Source organism: Muntiacus reevesi, chromosome 1 (assembly GCF_963930625.1).
Source record: "Muntiacus reevesi chromosome 1, mMunRee1.1, whole genome shotgun sequence".
Taxonomy (NCBI): domain Eukaryota; kingdom Metazoa; phylum Chordata; class Mammalia; order Artiodactyla; family Cervidae; genus Muntiacus; species Muntiacus reevesi.
Window position 1 is genome coordinate 202,920,843 of NC_089249.1, and position 16,476 is coordinate 202,937,318.

The following is a 16,476-nucleotide window of genomic DNA, read 5'->3' on the forward strand; positions in this document are numbered from 1 at the left end:
AAGAGTAGGTGTGAGAAGCTTACTGCTTTTAGTGAAGTTAAAAACTAAATATGACTGAATCAGAACCAAAAAATGATTTTTGAAAGACTGAATTTAAGATAAAAATCCCAGAGTTATAATTTTCCATAGATATTAACATACTTTGGGGGCATAAACTGTGTTCATGATGCAGTCAAATTAGCATTATAGAAAAAGGAAGCTCGTAAGTAAGAGAAAGAAGCTAAGCAGGATGTGTAACAGCCCTATAAGAATGGGGCACATATTTTAACCTTAATGGTTATGTTACAAAGAACTTATATATACTTAAATTTTTTATAGGTTAGCTCTCTGGTATTAGAAGCCCAGGGAAACTCTGCCAAAATGTATCCTTTTGTGAAATAATGGAATTTTCTAGGGTGTTTATAGCCTTAAGGGGGCCAAGATAAGACATAAGACACTTTGGTATGAAATTAACTCTTTAAGAAATCTAATAAAAATCTGTTTAGTCATAAGAAATGGTTTTTTAAACCACAGAGAAATATTACTTTCAACATGGAGCTCTGCCTTGTTTGAAACAACATTTAATTAGACAAAATAAAGATATATATTCTTTGGCTCCATTTAACTGCAAACATTAAAAAGATAAATACACACTATTATGAAAATGACTCTTAGATGAAATGCAAAACTCCCTCACAGGGAGAAGAATTATGGAAATTAAATTATTTTAATGCTTTAATATAAGTGATCTTACTAAAACCAGAACCAAAGAAAAGGAACGTCCAATTCTACTAGGACACAGAATGAATATGAATTGTATAAAGAAATTTTCAACAGTGAGAACTTTCTAGTTATTTACCAAAAACTTCCTATAACAAAGAAAGTATAACTATACTATATGATGCACAACTCTAAATGGCCAAATTTGAAAAAATTAATTCTTCTATACACTATTTAAAGTAAACATCTCATTTTCACTAGCAAATTTCTTCATATCCTGGAGAATATTTTAATGAAATTTCAACATGTGGATTATTGATTCAAAGTATAACACTTTTATACCTATCTGGGCCAGGCAGTTAAATAAGCGTGCAAGGGGAGGTTGGTGCACAGCAATACATGAAGGGACACAAGACTGCCTGCCTCTGCTAACGGCATCAAAAAACAAAACTTAAAAAAACCTTAAAACAACTTACATGCCAAACAACGTTCAAGAGCCATATGCAGCCTCCTAACCTGCCAGATTGCAGCCCAGATAACTAGAAAAACAGTAGCCAAGATAGAGCTCAACCAAAAACGTGAACTTAGCCAAGAGTAGATGCCAATAAATTCTAACACTCACAGAGTGTAAAGCATAGAATGATTTTTCACGATCAAGCTTCAGTTAGTCATCTATACTTACACAATTTGAGGTATAAATAAGTTTAACAGCAACTCATGAAATCTGTTGATTATGAACATCTGCCACATGTCCTTGAAAACTAGATGTTTCTAACTCCCAGGTGGGAAAGTAAGAATCTCAGTTCTGACTCTCCAATCGTCTCAAGTATAGAGAGAAGCAGTCTAATGATCCATCAGCAACCAGAGGCCTCTCTATTCAGAAGAAGCCCAGCCATTCCTGGGCCCTAGGAGTGATGTCTTGGAATATCAAGGCTGGCCTGTCATGAGCCCTTTAATTTACTGAGAACCCGATGAGAAGCAGTGCATAGCAAAATGCATTCATAATTTATTTTATTTATTGTTAATGACAGAAGAAAGAAAAAGTAGGTAGAGATGACAGAGGAAGAAACAGATCAAAGGACCAAGAAGCAAGCCATCTTCCCAGACCATCGGGGCCAGACGGTGAGGAAGAACCGAAGCTATAGATCAGTTCCTGAAACACCTGGGAAACCCCAGGATGCGGTTCTAGTTGCCTTGAGAGATAAGTTCCTGGGTGGGTCCTGTGAACTGACTGCAGGATGAGATACTGATTTCCTCTCCTATTGAAAATTCCAATGAAACTCAGAAAAGGAGGTTAACCTAGAAAGCCACACAGTCATTTTTTTATAATGTAAGTAAGTAAGTAAGTAAGTGAAGTTGCTCAGTCATGTCTGACTCTTTGCGACCCCATGGACTGTAGCATACCAGGCTCCTCCATCCATGGGATTTTCCAGGCAAGGGTACTGGAGTGGGTTGCCATTTCCTTCTCCATTTATAATGTAGATAGAGTCTAATCTGTATGGGGTTCCTTAAATACATATATTAAATATCACTTATTAAATAACATTTTCCACCATCTCCTTAAGATTAGTTATTTAATAGGATGTTCAAAGACTGAAGTAAATATTTATAGTGCATGTCTTAAAGTCTTCCATGCTTTATGTTTTACTAATATTGGATTCTTTATAATTCTAAACTATTATAGAAACATACTGGATTCTTATTCTTTGACAAAAACCCCTCAAACTTGAATTCTTCAATTAAAAAAATTTCATTTATTTCCAGTCTGACTTTTCTGATATAATTGAATCACTCATGACTAATAATTATTAAACAAATAAAATTGATGAATTGTGTTATGTGTAATATAGTATATGATCTATTCAGCATTATGACAATAAGTAACATCTATTGACAATTTACTACGTGCCAGATATATACTGTCAAAAGATATAGAACTATACATGGATCATGTCATCAATTCACTTAATCTTCTACAAAATCTATGAGGCAGACACCATTACAGTATCTACTTTCAACTGAATTATACAAGACTCAGAGAAGTAATTTAAAAAGACAATGAAACTAATGCGTGGTACACTAGTGACTCAAATCCAAATTCAAGTTTATACCTCTATCTCTCCCCACCATGACTTTTTTACTCTCCTCCCCCTTGCCAATATTATGCCTAATTGCATATATAATACAGAGAAAGTAGACTTCAATCTAGCAGTAAAGAATACTAGAAGATTCCCAGAGTTTCAAAAAATGTAATTTATAGTCAAGAATAGCTACATGCTATACAATCTATAATTTTAATATTTTGTCTCAATTCTCTTCCTACAAAATCTTTAAGCCTGTTTATCATTTTTTAAAATATTCAGGTTTCCCTAGTGGCTCAGTGGTGAGGCGTTTGCCTGCCAATACAGGAGACATGGGTTCGATCCCTGGTCAGCAATGATCCCACAAGCCACAGAGCTTGTGTCTGGAGCACCACAACTACTGAATGCGTGCTCTGGAGCCCAAGAGCCTCAGCTCCTGAAGTCTAAGCACCCGACAGCCCGTGCTTTGCAACAACAAAAGCTACCGCAATGAGAAGCCTGTGCACTTCAACTGGAGAGTAGCCCCCACTCTCCACAACTAGAGGAAAGCCCACACAGTGAAAAGGCCCAGCAGAGCCAAAAATAAATAAATAGTATAAAAAAGATAACATTCCATCATGTTTCATTTATTCAGACTCAGAAAGTGTGAACATGTTTCTGTAACAGTCCTCTAAACTTCGCAAGAAGTTTTATGAGGAGGAAAGGTCAAACAAAATTCTGAAATCCATCAAAAGTTCAGCAAAAAAAATTCAAACTTTTAAGAAGACTTTTTTGCAGATGGTTCTTTTAAAAGAAACATGGCAACAAAATTACAGAGCAATTTCACAGTTTATTCTGTGACTGGATGTGAAATCTCACTTTTATGTGAATGCCAATCCAGAATGGGATAAATAAATTTTTTAATATAATGTGAACAATAGCATATTTGGACATTTCAAGTAACCTAAAATCCAAACTGGAAAGCCCTAATTTTGCTGTGTCCCAGTCCACCTACTCAGGTATCTACTAAATGTAGAACACATGTCAACTAAATGTAGAATATACCCTAATTTTAAAACACTTAGGTATAACTTAATTGTATACTTATCATTATTAAATTTATTAACAGATACTGTTTAATATATTCCTTGGTAATGAAAGTTTCCATCATTCCTTTAAATAAGACAGTTGTGGTTTGGGTTAGGGTCAGAGTTAGGATTAAATCAATGCCAGCTCTAAAATATATGTTGTTTAAACTGCTCCTTTAAAGACTGAAATCCGAAAATAAAGCAAATTCTATACAATTGCTTAGCAAAACATCAAGTCAACATTCTGAAACAATATTTCTTTAGAAAATAATGCTTTGTAAAGTTAGGAAAAAATATAGAAACTATTTTTTAAAATAGATTCTGACCTTAGTGATGGACAATTGTCAGTCTAAAATTCAAATGTATTACCAAATGTTAATGTTAACATGGTGGTCATGAAGTTACATTCAACAAGGCTTGGCATCCCATCTGTCTCTTCTCTTATGTCAATTAATTAAGATATCTAAGATTCCACTGATTCCAATAGAAAGGGTACAGATCTATGATAATTCCCTTTTAAGTGAACAAATACCTATATTATAAAAAAAATACTAAGTCAATTCTTGAGCATGTATGTCACCTGAGCATATTTTACTGTCCTGGATCATGAATGGGTAGACTGCTTTGTGAGGATTGCACCTTCACAGCAGAATCAATGAAAACTTAAATGGAAGGACATGAAACAAAAGGTTTTTAAAACTGTCTGTGTGATATTAAGACGATACTGTATCAGATAAAACACAATAATTTTCCACCATTTAAAATATGGATGATTTTTTTACTCATCCATACAGAGTCAACATCTACAAAATGATATTTTCATATAAACTAAAATCACCTGAGATTTTCATGTTAAATATTCATTCTCCCTTCCTGCTAGTTTTATATTAAATGGAGATAAATACTTTTCATTGAATTTATTCCAAATTACCTATTTTTCAACTATAATGTACTTACCTGTATCTTTATTATAAAAGTAGTCATTAGTCAGTTTTATAAAAGAAAATTACTATTTCTATCAATAAAAGGAATGAGGTATATACTAATTTTAAATTTGCATAGTGCATATTCCAAGTAACTGGTTGTTATTAATACTTACTCTCTGTAATAAATATAAGAAATACTTCCCACAGTGTAGATATCATGAATCATTTAAAAAAAACCTAAATTAAGAAAAGTAGGATTACACTTCTAAAAGAAAAGTGAATGGAACTGTGTAATCTTGAGGTATAATGACTTCACAGGGAACATGTTTTCATAAAATGTTTCTTCTATACTAAGAAAGCGTGAAAAACTTGAAAAGATACCTACATGAGTTAAGTTACAATTTACAGAGGTGTACACTGGGTAGCTAAAACATATTTAACTCCAACCACTTGAAAACCAAAGTATACTTAAAATTGCAATACCTTATTTAAGTGTTAAGTAATTTTTACTCAGATTAACTTTCAGGAAAACTGTTTTAAATACAACTGCTTTTCATGTCAAAACCAATTTCTGAAGGAAAAAAAACTCAGATTATTTTGTAAAACTAATTACTACAATGAAACAACAGTTAATAAATTCAAGATTATTTAAATAATGGCTGCTACTGAGAAAAATGGAATAAAGGTAGAGAAAAAATTTTAAAGAACCAGCAGTTACTTATCATCTTCAGAACTGTTTTACCAGATAGTCATGCCTTTTAAAATGTTGTGAATAAATCTATTAAAAGTGATAAAACATTATAAGTTAACTTTTTCTGTGTTTTAAAAACACTGCATGTTAAATTTCCATATAAGCATCTTCCAAGAAATTTCAGAGTTGAGTTACTTGCAAACAAAGAGACGCAATCACATACCTAACCAAAATGACAACAAAGGACAAAATGCTAAAGTTATAGCCCAAGAGCATGAAATTAGTCCTCTTGTTAGAGACAGGAAATGTATTTAAACACCAATAAAGCAAATATACAGGAAATAGCCTCTTCAAGAGATATGACTATACATGTAAGATGCTGCTTAAAGTTATGGGTCACACTAATAAAAAAAACCTCAGACACACCTTAGCTCTAAGAACAGCCTCTCCCACAATAGCCCTTGTGTCCATCACTGGCTGTTGCTATCATTTTCAAGCAGATACAAAGATACAGAGAGAATAAATACATAGAATCACTGATCCAGACTGTAAATTGTCACCTACCTGTAAACTGGGAACATTTTCCTCACAGCTCAAGTCTTACCTCATAAGACCAGACACATTGAGTCCCACCGAAACGTCGAACACATCTTCCTACTTCCACGTCCTCATGAGTCGTGTACATTTCTCTGAGGCATTCACCAATATGTGGCACCATCCTCCTAAGAACCTCACGACTGAAGATCATGCCAGGTCCTCCCATGCAGAAGTTCTCCCCAGGCTCCAACCCCAGCTTTCCGAGTTCTTCAATATTCCCCAGGCCAGTCTGGCCCAGGTAGAGGGGCTTGCTGCTATCCAGTGACCTAAGAAATTCCTCCAGCTTATCACCTACAAAGAAAAAACCAACAATCACTCCTTTTCATAATCTCATAATCATTTATAACACACCAAGTAAGGGAAATATTGTGCATAAACTCTAGAAAAGTCTCATACAATTGAAAAGAAGAAAAACCTCTTCGAATATTTCATTATTTAAAAAATGCTAATTCATAGGTGTTACATTAAAATTAGATTTTATCAACCTTCTAATCAATGAAAAACCTTAGTAAGTCTAACAGTCATCGGATTTTTTTAAAGCTTAAATATTGCTGAGAATAAAGACAGGGTTTTTTTTAACATGTATGAAGTAGTGATTATAAAATTCTCAGAAACATATTAAATATCAATATTTAGCAATGATAGGAAGATCATTGACACCCAGTAATTATTTTTTCCTGATAATTGACTTCGTTTACTGTTTCATCCTTAATTAAACTCAAGCCATAAACAACTCAAAAGATGTAGATGGCTGTGTGTACGTATGTACATACATACATATACATATATATATAGAGAGAGAAAGGGAGTCTGGGAAAAAGTGAGAATATCAAACTTGTCTTGAAATATAACACTTTGGAACTTTGGAAAGCACCCTTTTGGAAGAAAATTAACATTTGTTAAAATTTATATAATACCATTGGTTTATAAGTTTATAAGCTCATCATGAAAAACAATCTTAAAATAAGGTTCTGTAGCTAAAACAGTTTCAAAGCATTAGGTACTCTACAAAGTGATATGCTGGAATAAGTAGTTATCATCTTTATTTTCCCAATCAGCATTTCTACTATCATTTCTGATGAGCACAGAATCTGCAGTCATTATATTGATCCAATGCCACGACCCCTTGGAGCTCAATGAGTTTTAGCTATTATTTGGTTCCTGATACAAAATACATTTCATTCTTAATAGAAATGGAAAGCATATGGCATTTCAGTGTTCTGAAGGACAGTCTTTCATTAAAATATATGATATGGATGGTGTTAATGCATTTTGGGAATTGCAGAGTGTGGCAAACTTCTGCCAGGAAACCTTTGTGATTTTAATGAGGCACAAAAGACAAGGGGACTGTAAGATAGTGGATCTATCAATTATAGATAAAGATATCTACATATTTCATATCTACCTATGAGAGTGGGTTCACCAGGAATGCAATTTCTTTTAAATTTTCGTATCAAATTATTCAGTTCTTTATTTTCATATCTAATTATCAGTATTTCCTCTGCCAACCAGCCCTAAGGATTTCATTCCTCTCAACCCAAACCCAGGAAATCTCTAGTTATTAACTCTACATTCAGTCTTTGTGCCAAAATGTGTCTGTTTGTTATCTGTTTGCTAAAAGAGTTATGTAAATGACGCTGCCTAAATCCAGAGAAAGCAATGAGGCTGCAAATAGAGTGGGGTAAACTGAGTAAGGGCTGCCCCCCTTTGACCAAGAAGCTAGAAAATGTGGAAAGAAACACCTCCTTCAATACAAGCCTGCTACTTCCCTTGTGTACCTCTCTGCAAAGAACAGGGCTGGAAAGATTTCCTCCTGCTCTAAGAAACATTCTTCCGCTGAGTTTAGCGATCTCTGGCCAGAACCACTCACACTCAGGGTGAAGGACGGCGCCTCTTTTAAAACTGACAAAGTTTTTTCGTGCTGGGGCTGCGCGTGGTTTGCGGAAGGACTTCCAGCCTCTGGTTCACGCCGCAGCCACCGAGACAGAGTGGAAGGGATGCACACCCGGGAGTGCTGGTGCAGCCTGGAGCTCCTAGAGTCTGGATAATCTGCGTGCGCCGTCCCCTTTCCCCCCACCACTAACTCCTGTCAATACAGTCATCCCCTCTGGGGTTTACTGAGCTGTTGCCAAGGGGTAGGGAAAGGCTTGCTGCTCCACTGTGGTGGCTGGACGGAGCTGCCCGCTGGGGTGCTTGGGGTGCCCCAAAGACCCCCATTGCGCGGCGGTGGCGCCAAAGGGAAGGAAACGCACAGGAAAGGGTCTGGGGCGACAAGGACGGTTCCTCGATCTCACCAGCTCCGAAACTAAGCTAGATGTAGTTAAAACAAAAGGGTAGGGGAATAATGATCACCGGTCGCCCGTCTGGCTCTCGCGCCATCCTGCATCCTCCTTTGCTCCACGGAGGACACGCCCCTCTGGGCCAACGTGGGAAATTGCCAGCAGCTGGCAGGGTAGGATGGAAATAGCCTCAGGTTTAACCCCGAGGTCCCTTTCCTCACCTTCCTACACGGTAAGGAGTAGCAGCAAGCGATGGGCGGAAACCAGAGCAGCAAGAGTTAGGAAGGCGAAAAAAAGCCAGGCAGGTCTGAGGAGGGTCCAGACCCGCAGCAGAGGAGGAGGAGCGGAGTTTGAATGGTGGGCGGAGGCGAGAGGTGGGGGCGACCGGCTGGGGGCTGCAGGAGCCCGGAGCACGTGCAGGCAGAGAAGCAAGACAGGGGCTGGGCAGGGATCCGGGCTGGGCAGGGATTGGGGCTGGCTGCAGAGAAAGGAGGCGGGGAGGCGGGACAGCCGGCGCTGGGAGGTCACCTTTAATGTAGACATCGTCGTCGGCGCGCATGAACCACTCATACTTGTCCAGGTAGTGGTCGTGCATGTACTTGATCATCATGAAGGACTTTTTCTGGGGAGGGTAGGAGTCGTCCACCCCAGGCAGCGCGATGACAGGCAGAGGTGGCGGGGGCTGGCCAACCCCAGCGTTGGGGGGTTGCTGGCTGGAAAAGAACTCCACGCGGCCGGGAATGAAGCGCGCCCAAGTCCGCTGCGCTGCCAGCGCGCGGCTGCCCAGGTACTTCTGCGCGGTCATCACCCCCACATACAGGAAATCGCGGGGTCGCGAGCTAGAGGCAGCGGCGCCCCCGTCCCCGCTGCCGTTGTGGCTACTCCCCGGCCGGCCGCCTCTCCGGTGCCCAGCCGCGCCCCCATCCTCTTCCTCCGGTTCCCCTTCAGCCACCGGGGCTCCGGGGAGCCCCGTCGCGCCTTCGGGCTCTCGTCCTCGCCGCCGCTGCTGCAGCGGAGGTGGCTGCTGCCAAGGGCTGCTCCGAAAACTGGTTACCCCGGGCGCTGCTTCAGGCAGCTGCGGCCCCCGGGGCTCCTGGACCGCTGGAGGCGGCGACTGCCCTGGCCACTGCCGGGCATGAGGCTCGGGGAGCGGCTGCTGTGCGCCGGGGCCAGCGGCCGAGCGGCCGTAGTAGGAGCAAAGGCTGGAACCGCGTCTCTTCCTCTCGCTCAGCTCGGCCACTCTGGGGGCGATGAGCCAGGACGCCGCGGTGAAGCCCAGCACCAGCCCTAGTGCCACGCTCATCCACGGGCGGCGGGAGCGCACGGCCATCGCGGCTGCCCGAGCGCGGACGCTGGCTGAGTGGCTGCGGCGCCGCGCGCGGGGCTCCGGGTTCACACCCACCCCTCCTCCGCCTCCACGCCCCCAGCCCCGGCCGCTGCCGGCTGCCCAGGCTCCGACGCCCGATCGGGGTTGGAGCGTTCCCGGCGCCTAGCCGGCGGCGCGTTGCAGCTGCCCACCGAGCTCCCCGCTCCGCTCCGGGTCCGGGTTCCGAGCGAGGGTCGGGAGTGAAACTTCTCCCGGCGGAGGCGGCGGCGGCGGCAGCGAGAGGAGCTGCAGGAGGACGAGGAGGTGGAGCGGCGGCGGCGGCGGCAACGGCAACGCGTCCGCTCCTAGGCTGCCACCCTGTCACTGGCGCGCCTGGTCCCTCCCCCTCCCTCCTTCCCGAACCCCCGCCCTCGCTCCCCACCCCGCCGCCGCCGAGCCCCGGACTGGCCCGGAGGAGGAGCCACGAGCACCGCCACTGCCAGCCGCGGGGAAGCGCGGCCGCGGTATTTCCCCGTTACCCGCCCTTGGACGCCCCCCGCCCGCGCCTCGGTCCAGAGCCGGCCTCCTCTCCGGAAGGAAACGATCCCGGTCGGGCCGCCTCCAGCTTTCAGCGCCAACGCCCCCTCGTGCCTCCTCCCCGGGTCCTAGTTCGCCGTCCCATTTCCCGTCCCGTCCCGCCCCTCCGCCCGGCCTCGCAGCACACCCGCGTCCGGGGGCTCCGTCGCCCCCCTCCCAGCGCGTCGGCTCCACTGACCTCATCGGCTGAGCTCGGGTCCCAGATCCCCGGGCGAGCGCCCGCATCTCCCTCCCCTCCCGTCTCCCCCGGCCCGCAGCCGGGTAAGTCCCGGCGTGACCCTTCCCCATTCTGCCCCGCCCAGGTCCGCCCAGGCTCGGGTCTTCGCGTTTTTCGGTCCTTTTCGCTTTAGTCTCGCGGCTGCCACTTCGTGTCTGCTCTCTCCTTATCCCTCTCACTGCTCGGAAAACCATCTGTCCCACCCTAGCACCTCTCCACCCAGCCTTACAAACTCGCCAGTCCCTACCTGCATGCTTCGCCACTTTCAAAGCCACTCCCCAGCCATGCACAGAAGCACCATTATCACTCCTAAGAAAATCTCGGAGAGACTAGAAATACCTACCCGGAAAGGCTAAGGGGAGGTCACAGTGGTTGGGGGCTTAATCCCCAAAGACAATAAACATTCCACCTTCCCCACCTGGATAGTTGGGGCATGTGAGGCTGCCTGCTGTCCACTCCTCAGCTCTCCTTTGGTTTCATGGCTAGAACTTAAGACTAGCTGAGAAGGATTGGCAAATGATGGAGAAATGTGAACAAATAACAGCCATCACCCAGAAGATTGAAACTAAGAAAATTCTCATCCCCCCACTCCAGAACTTAAAGTGAAAGTGAAGTCGCTCAGTCGTGTCCGACTCTTTGTGACCCCATGGACTGTAGCCTACCAGGTTCCTACCTCTATGGGATTTTCTAGGCAAGAACACTGGAGTGGGTTGCCATTTCCTTCTCCAGGAGATCTTCCCAACCCAAGGACTGAACCCAGGTCTCCTGCATTGTAGTCAGATGCTTTACCGTCTGAGCCACAGAAAATAGGATGTTTATTCGTGTCTATAAAGCATTTTCTTTACTAAGGCAATGTCAGACAATGTTTCACCTCGCCAATTAGGGAGGGAAAATCTCCAGCAACAGAATCTCAAAAAAAGGTTAACCCGTATTGGCCAAAATGGCTTAAAAGTTATCTCATGAAGAAATCACCTGAAGATACCTGACATTTAGAAGAAGGGAACATTTAAAAGCTTTCTCTCTAGAAATTGTGAATCTAACTACAGTCTGAGGTATACTTGGCATCCCAAGCCCTTTCCTGTTCTCCAAATTTCAGTCTTCTGTTTTGCACATCAAATGCAAAGGGATGGTATTGAATGGCATTAGACATGGGGCTGGATCCAGCAAGGTGCTGGCAGCGTCCTTGGAACAGTAGGCCTGCCTGGAGCCCTTGGAGGGGTGGTTCTTTCCACACCAGTTACTGGCTGTGCAGGAGCACGTCTGACGAAATGTTTCATCTGCTGGACAATGAAGCTCCTTTTCCATGTCTAGGTCTTGCCCAGAAACACATGGGAATACAGATCACTGGACTCTTTCTCGAAGTTTAATGTTGGTTAGAATACGAAACTAATCAAACAAACAGGCCCCTTCTGATTTAAAGCTACATCTTCCCAAGGACATTTTAAGCTTTCTAAAGCAGTGCTGTTCTATAGAACTCTCCTACAATGGAATTTTCTTTATCTGTGCTGTCCAATAAGGCAGCCAAATGCCAATGAGCATTTGGCTAAAATGGTTGGACAAAGGAAATTTCAATTTTATTTATTATTAATATTGATTTAAGTAGCTCCATGTGACTAGGGGGCTGCCATGTTGGACAGCACATTTCAAGAGGAAATTCAGGATATTTAGTGTCCCCCTACCTGTGGTCCATTGTGAAGAACAAAGAGTCCACCAACACACCAGCATATCCAGCTGGTCATCCTTCCACTGGATGTGGTTCATGTGGTCGATCTAAAAAATCATTACTTCTCATCAGGCACAGATAAATTACTTGTCAACTTTTATACTATTTTGGGATAAAGTGAACTTCATTTATTCAATATCTATGTGTACGAAACTAAACACTAGACAAGGTGGGAGGCTCTAGACACGGAAATGTCACAAGATACTGCCACCTATCTGAAGTTTACAGTGCCATGAAGAAGACAGACATTAAATACCACAATACAAAATGAATTTCTGTGTTGACAGTTGATATGAAAGGAAAGTGTAGCGCACTCAAAGGGTATTGACAAGATCATCTAATTCAGCCTGGGAGCCAGAGAATTAATTTTTAGATACTGAAATAAAATGAAAAAAATTGAAATGATGTTCCATACTGGATCAGTGACCTTGGGGAAATTATTTAAATTATCTGACCTTCAGATTTCTCATCTGAATGTAAGTACATTTCTGTGGGGATTTATTAAGATATTATATGTAAATACTTAGCACAGTGTCTAGGTCATTTAGGCACTGAGGAAATGTTTGTTCTCATTTTTTAACCCTTCATAATAAAATCTTTTTGATATCACCTTGTTTATTTTTAATGATGTCCCACTTTTTATTTAACAAATATTTATTTAGTGTCTACAATAAGCTAGACACTATTCTAAAGAAACAGCAAGCAAAACAGTCAAAGCCCTTGAATTTGTGGGGATTATATTCTACTAAGGAGAGATTACACACACACACCCCTCTACATATAATATGCCAGGTAATAATTATTTTGAAAAAAATAGAGGTAATGGATGAGCACTTGTGTCAGATGAGGCCTTTATAAATGTGTTGGTCAGAGACATTCTTTCTGATAAGTTTAGCAGAGAACAAAGGAAAGTGAGGAAACTAACTAGAAGTATATCCAAGAGAAGACTGTCTAGGAAGACAGAATAGTCAACACAAAGGCCTGAGACAGACATGGTAAATTTTAGAACAGCAAAGAGACCAATATAAGTTGAAAATGGAAGGGAGTTGGTGACTTGCTAATTATTTAAGCTAGTGTTGTTCAGTAGAATTATAATGTGAGCTATAAACACAATTAAATTTTTTGTGTAGCTACAATTTTTAAAAGTGAAATTAATTCTATTAATACATTTCATTCAACTTAATATATACAGTATATTATGGCAGCAAGTAATCAGTATTACATTTTTATTGTGAAAATTTACATTATTTTTTAACCAGTTCTGTTTTCCAAATCTATTGAATTTTTTACACTTAGAGCACATGTCAGTTCAAGCTAACTACATTTCAAATGTTCAGTAGATACATGTAACTAGTTCTACTATATTGGACAGTGTATATTCTGAGCCTGGAAGACATTTGAAAAGAGTTTCTTTTATTCTGAGTGACAGTGAAGGTGTTAAGTGGTGATTTGATTTTTATTTATGTTTTGCAAGACCATTGTAGCTCTCATGGGGAAAAGAACAGAGGGGAAACAAAAGTAGACTCAGGGAAAGCATTTAAAACATTGTTGAAATCACCCCATGACTTTGAAACAGAAGAAAAAGAGTGTTCTTTCCTTCTTTCCATAGTGTCTGCACCTCTTCCTCACTTGTAATAATTAGAAGCACTGGGTAAGTTTGTTATATGAGTTTAATTTCATATTTATTGAGATTCCTCTAGCTATTTATTGTTATTTCCCAAAGTCAGTGAAGTAATTTTCTCATGCTCACTTTAATTTTGAAGATACATGATTTTTAGGGTAGATAATTTTCTGGGAAATATCTACCAAGGACTAAGTTTTTTATTAAAAAATAAAGTAATACATTCTAGGAATAATTTAAGAAAAAAATGTATTTAGATAAGAAGGGTGAAAAGAGACACCTTTGTATGGAAACTTGTTCTCATTGAAGACAAATAAACATAATAAATGCATATTAAAATATAGCCAGATCGGAAGAAAGAATACAGAAGTGTAGGTCAACGTACAATATTTCTGGCTAAAAATGTCTGATAGGATTACTATTCTGATTTAAAGAATAATGTTTCAATATATACACTTGTGAATCACCTGATTAGAAATCCCTATGAAGCACCTCAATAGTAGATTTTGAAAAAAGAATAACAGATAACAGGCGAAGGGTACAAAACTGATCCTCTGTCTTCTCCAAATCCCTTAACAGTTTCAGGCATGTCCATATTTGACTATTGTAACACACGAATCATTTGCCTCCTTCTCCAAGCTGAAGCTGTTAGGGCCTAAGGGACCATCTGGATTCACTGAAGCAGAATTCTCACAGGGGTGTGTTCCCTGGCTTTGGAACGACACTATGTCAACCACCCTGAAACCAAGTCTGGTACACTTAGAGCCCTTCAGCAGACTGTTCTGAAGGTTTTAATTGATTGGAAAGAATTAGTGAGAACTTTAAAATCACAGACAAAGATCCAAGTGAATTTCAAAGGAGGATGCCATCCAGCCATCTCATCCTCTGACACCCTCTTCTCCTTCTGTCTCAATCTTTTTGAAGTGGGCGTCAGACTGTATAGTCCATGGTGTCGCAAAGAGCTGGATACAACTCAGCAACTTTCACTTTCAGAGGCTGAGATGGCTGGATGGCATCACTGAGGCAATCGACATGAACTTGGGCAAACTTCCGGAGATGGTGAGGGACAGTCCATGGGCTCACAAAGAGTCGGACACAACTGAGCAACTGAACAGCAAGATAGTCTGATCAGTTATGAAAGTTAAAGGTAAATATTTAAATATATGGTTCAATACATGCTTCTGTTATAAGGTGTAAGCAAAGATACTTTGATTTAGTATTTTACTGTGATATTTAGAATGTTATCATTTTTTTCCTGACCGATCAAGACTAGGCTGATTTCATTTGCATGAAGCAATTCTGGCATCTAGTGGTTAATAATCATAATGTAATTCAGTTTATTTCTAAGGGACAGATTGTGTTGTAAAATAGTATTAACATTGCCAATGAAGATTATAAACATAGAGACATAGTAAGATAACCATTTATATTTTTATTTCCTCAGAAATCAGCATGTAAGGGGATGATAGAAGCTCATATACTGAAACATGAAAAGGTAATTTTTTAGAGTACATTATAAAACTGTAAGTTTTAAAGCTACTATTGATCTGCATTTAGTTAATCAACGTGAAAATGTTATAGTCAATTTTTTTATACTGACAGTACTTAATGCTACTAAGGAATTATTAATTTCTTTTTTATGTATGATAAATGGTATTGTGACTATGTTTTTTAAGAAAAGTTCTTAGTTTTCAGAAATATACACTGAGGTATTTATAGATTTACTAGTATGATGTCTGGAATTCAAATATCAGAATGAAGGTTGTGCTAAGTGGATGGCAGTGTGGAGGGTGAGGGGAGCAGGAAGGGACTGAATGATGAAGTATTGATGATTACTGGGACTGGGTGATTATCTCTGGGTAGATTTGATATTCCCCATAATAAAAAGTTTAAAGAAAACATTTTAAGATCAGCATACATTCAGTTTTTATTTCCTAAAGCTTTATCTAAGACAGATTCACCTGTTCGAATCATCAATGTACTCTGAGAAGAAGAAATGAAAACTCCGGCTGTCACTTATGAAAGGATTAAGAGGAGACCATTTCAGAATTAACACTTGCCTATCTTCGCTCCCTCCTAGGCTCGAATGACAGTCTCTTAGACATAAGCAAAACATTCAATCAAGCTTTTACAAGTAAAGAAACACTGTGATATGAGGATTTTTTTTTCCTGTAATTGTCTATGATTAGGCAGTGAGCTTCAAGATCTTCAGAGAGCTTCTAATCACCAATCTGAATTTATTCTAAAAAGATTTTTTATTTTAATTTTCTCCTTTAGCTACTCTCCTAAAATGCTAATAAACTTCAACTTAAAATTTACTATCTTAAAAAGTTAAAATGTACATGCCGTCTTTCCTCTGGTTTAATTTTCAAATTCTGTTAATTACTTGGTTTCTTTTCCTGTCCTACAGGTCACTGCTATTGAAAAGAAATACAATATGATCCACATATACAATTAAAACTTCTCTAGACCCCACATTTTAAAAAGTAAAAACAGGTGAAGTTAATCTAAAGAATACACTTTATTTTACCCACTATATCCAGTTCTACTAAGTTTTAAAGCTCATTTTTTGAATAATAAAAAGACAGATGGATTTCAAAACATTTACAGGATTTATTGTACTACTTTCTTAAGTATCAATATATAAATATTATGCATACTGATCAATACAA

General features: G+C 40.4%; 1 protein-coding gene and 1 long non-coding RNA gene across 2 annotated transcripts in view; one reads left to right on the forward strand and one right to left on the reverse strand.

Annotated features, from left to right (window-relative positions):
• CHSY3 (chondroitin sulfate synthase 3) overlaps nt 1–9,758 on the reverse strand; it is a 279,511-nt gene extending 269,753 nt beyond the window's left edge. The window contains exons 1-2 of the mRNA XM_065918173.1: nt 8,869–9,758; nt 6,069–6,352 (exon numbers count right to left, since the gene is read on the reverse strand). Of these exons, the coding sequence (XP_065774245.1) occupies nt 6,069–6,352; nt 8,869–9,670 (1,086 nt within the window). The 5' untranslated portion in view covers nt 9,671–9,758. The remainder of the gene's footprint in view (nt 1–6,068; nt 6,353–8,868) is intronic.
• Nucleotides 9,759–10,350: 592 nt separating this feature from the next.
• Nucleotides 10,351–16,261, forward strand: LOC136155931 (uncharacterized). Its single transcript, XR_010660890.1, has 4 exons — nt 10,351–10,504; nt 14,798–14,951; nt 15,249–15,299; nt 15,745–16,261. It is a non-coding gene; the product is annotated as an uncharacterized lncRNA (long non-coding RNA).
• The last annotated feature ends 215 nt before the right edge of the window (nt 16,262–16,476 follow it).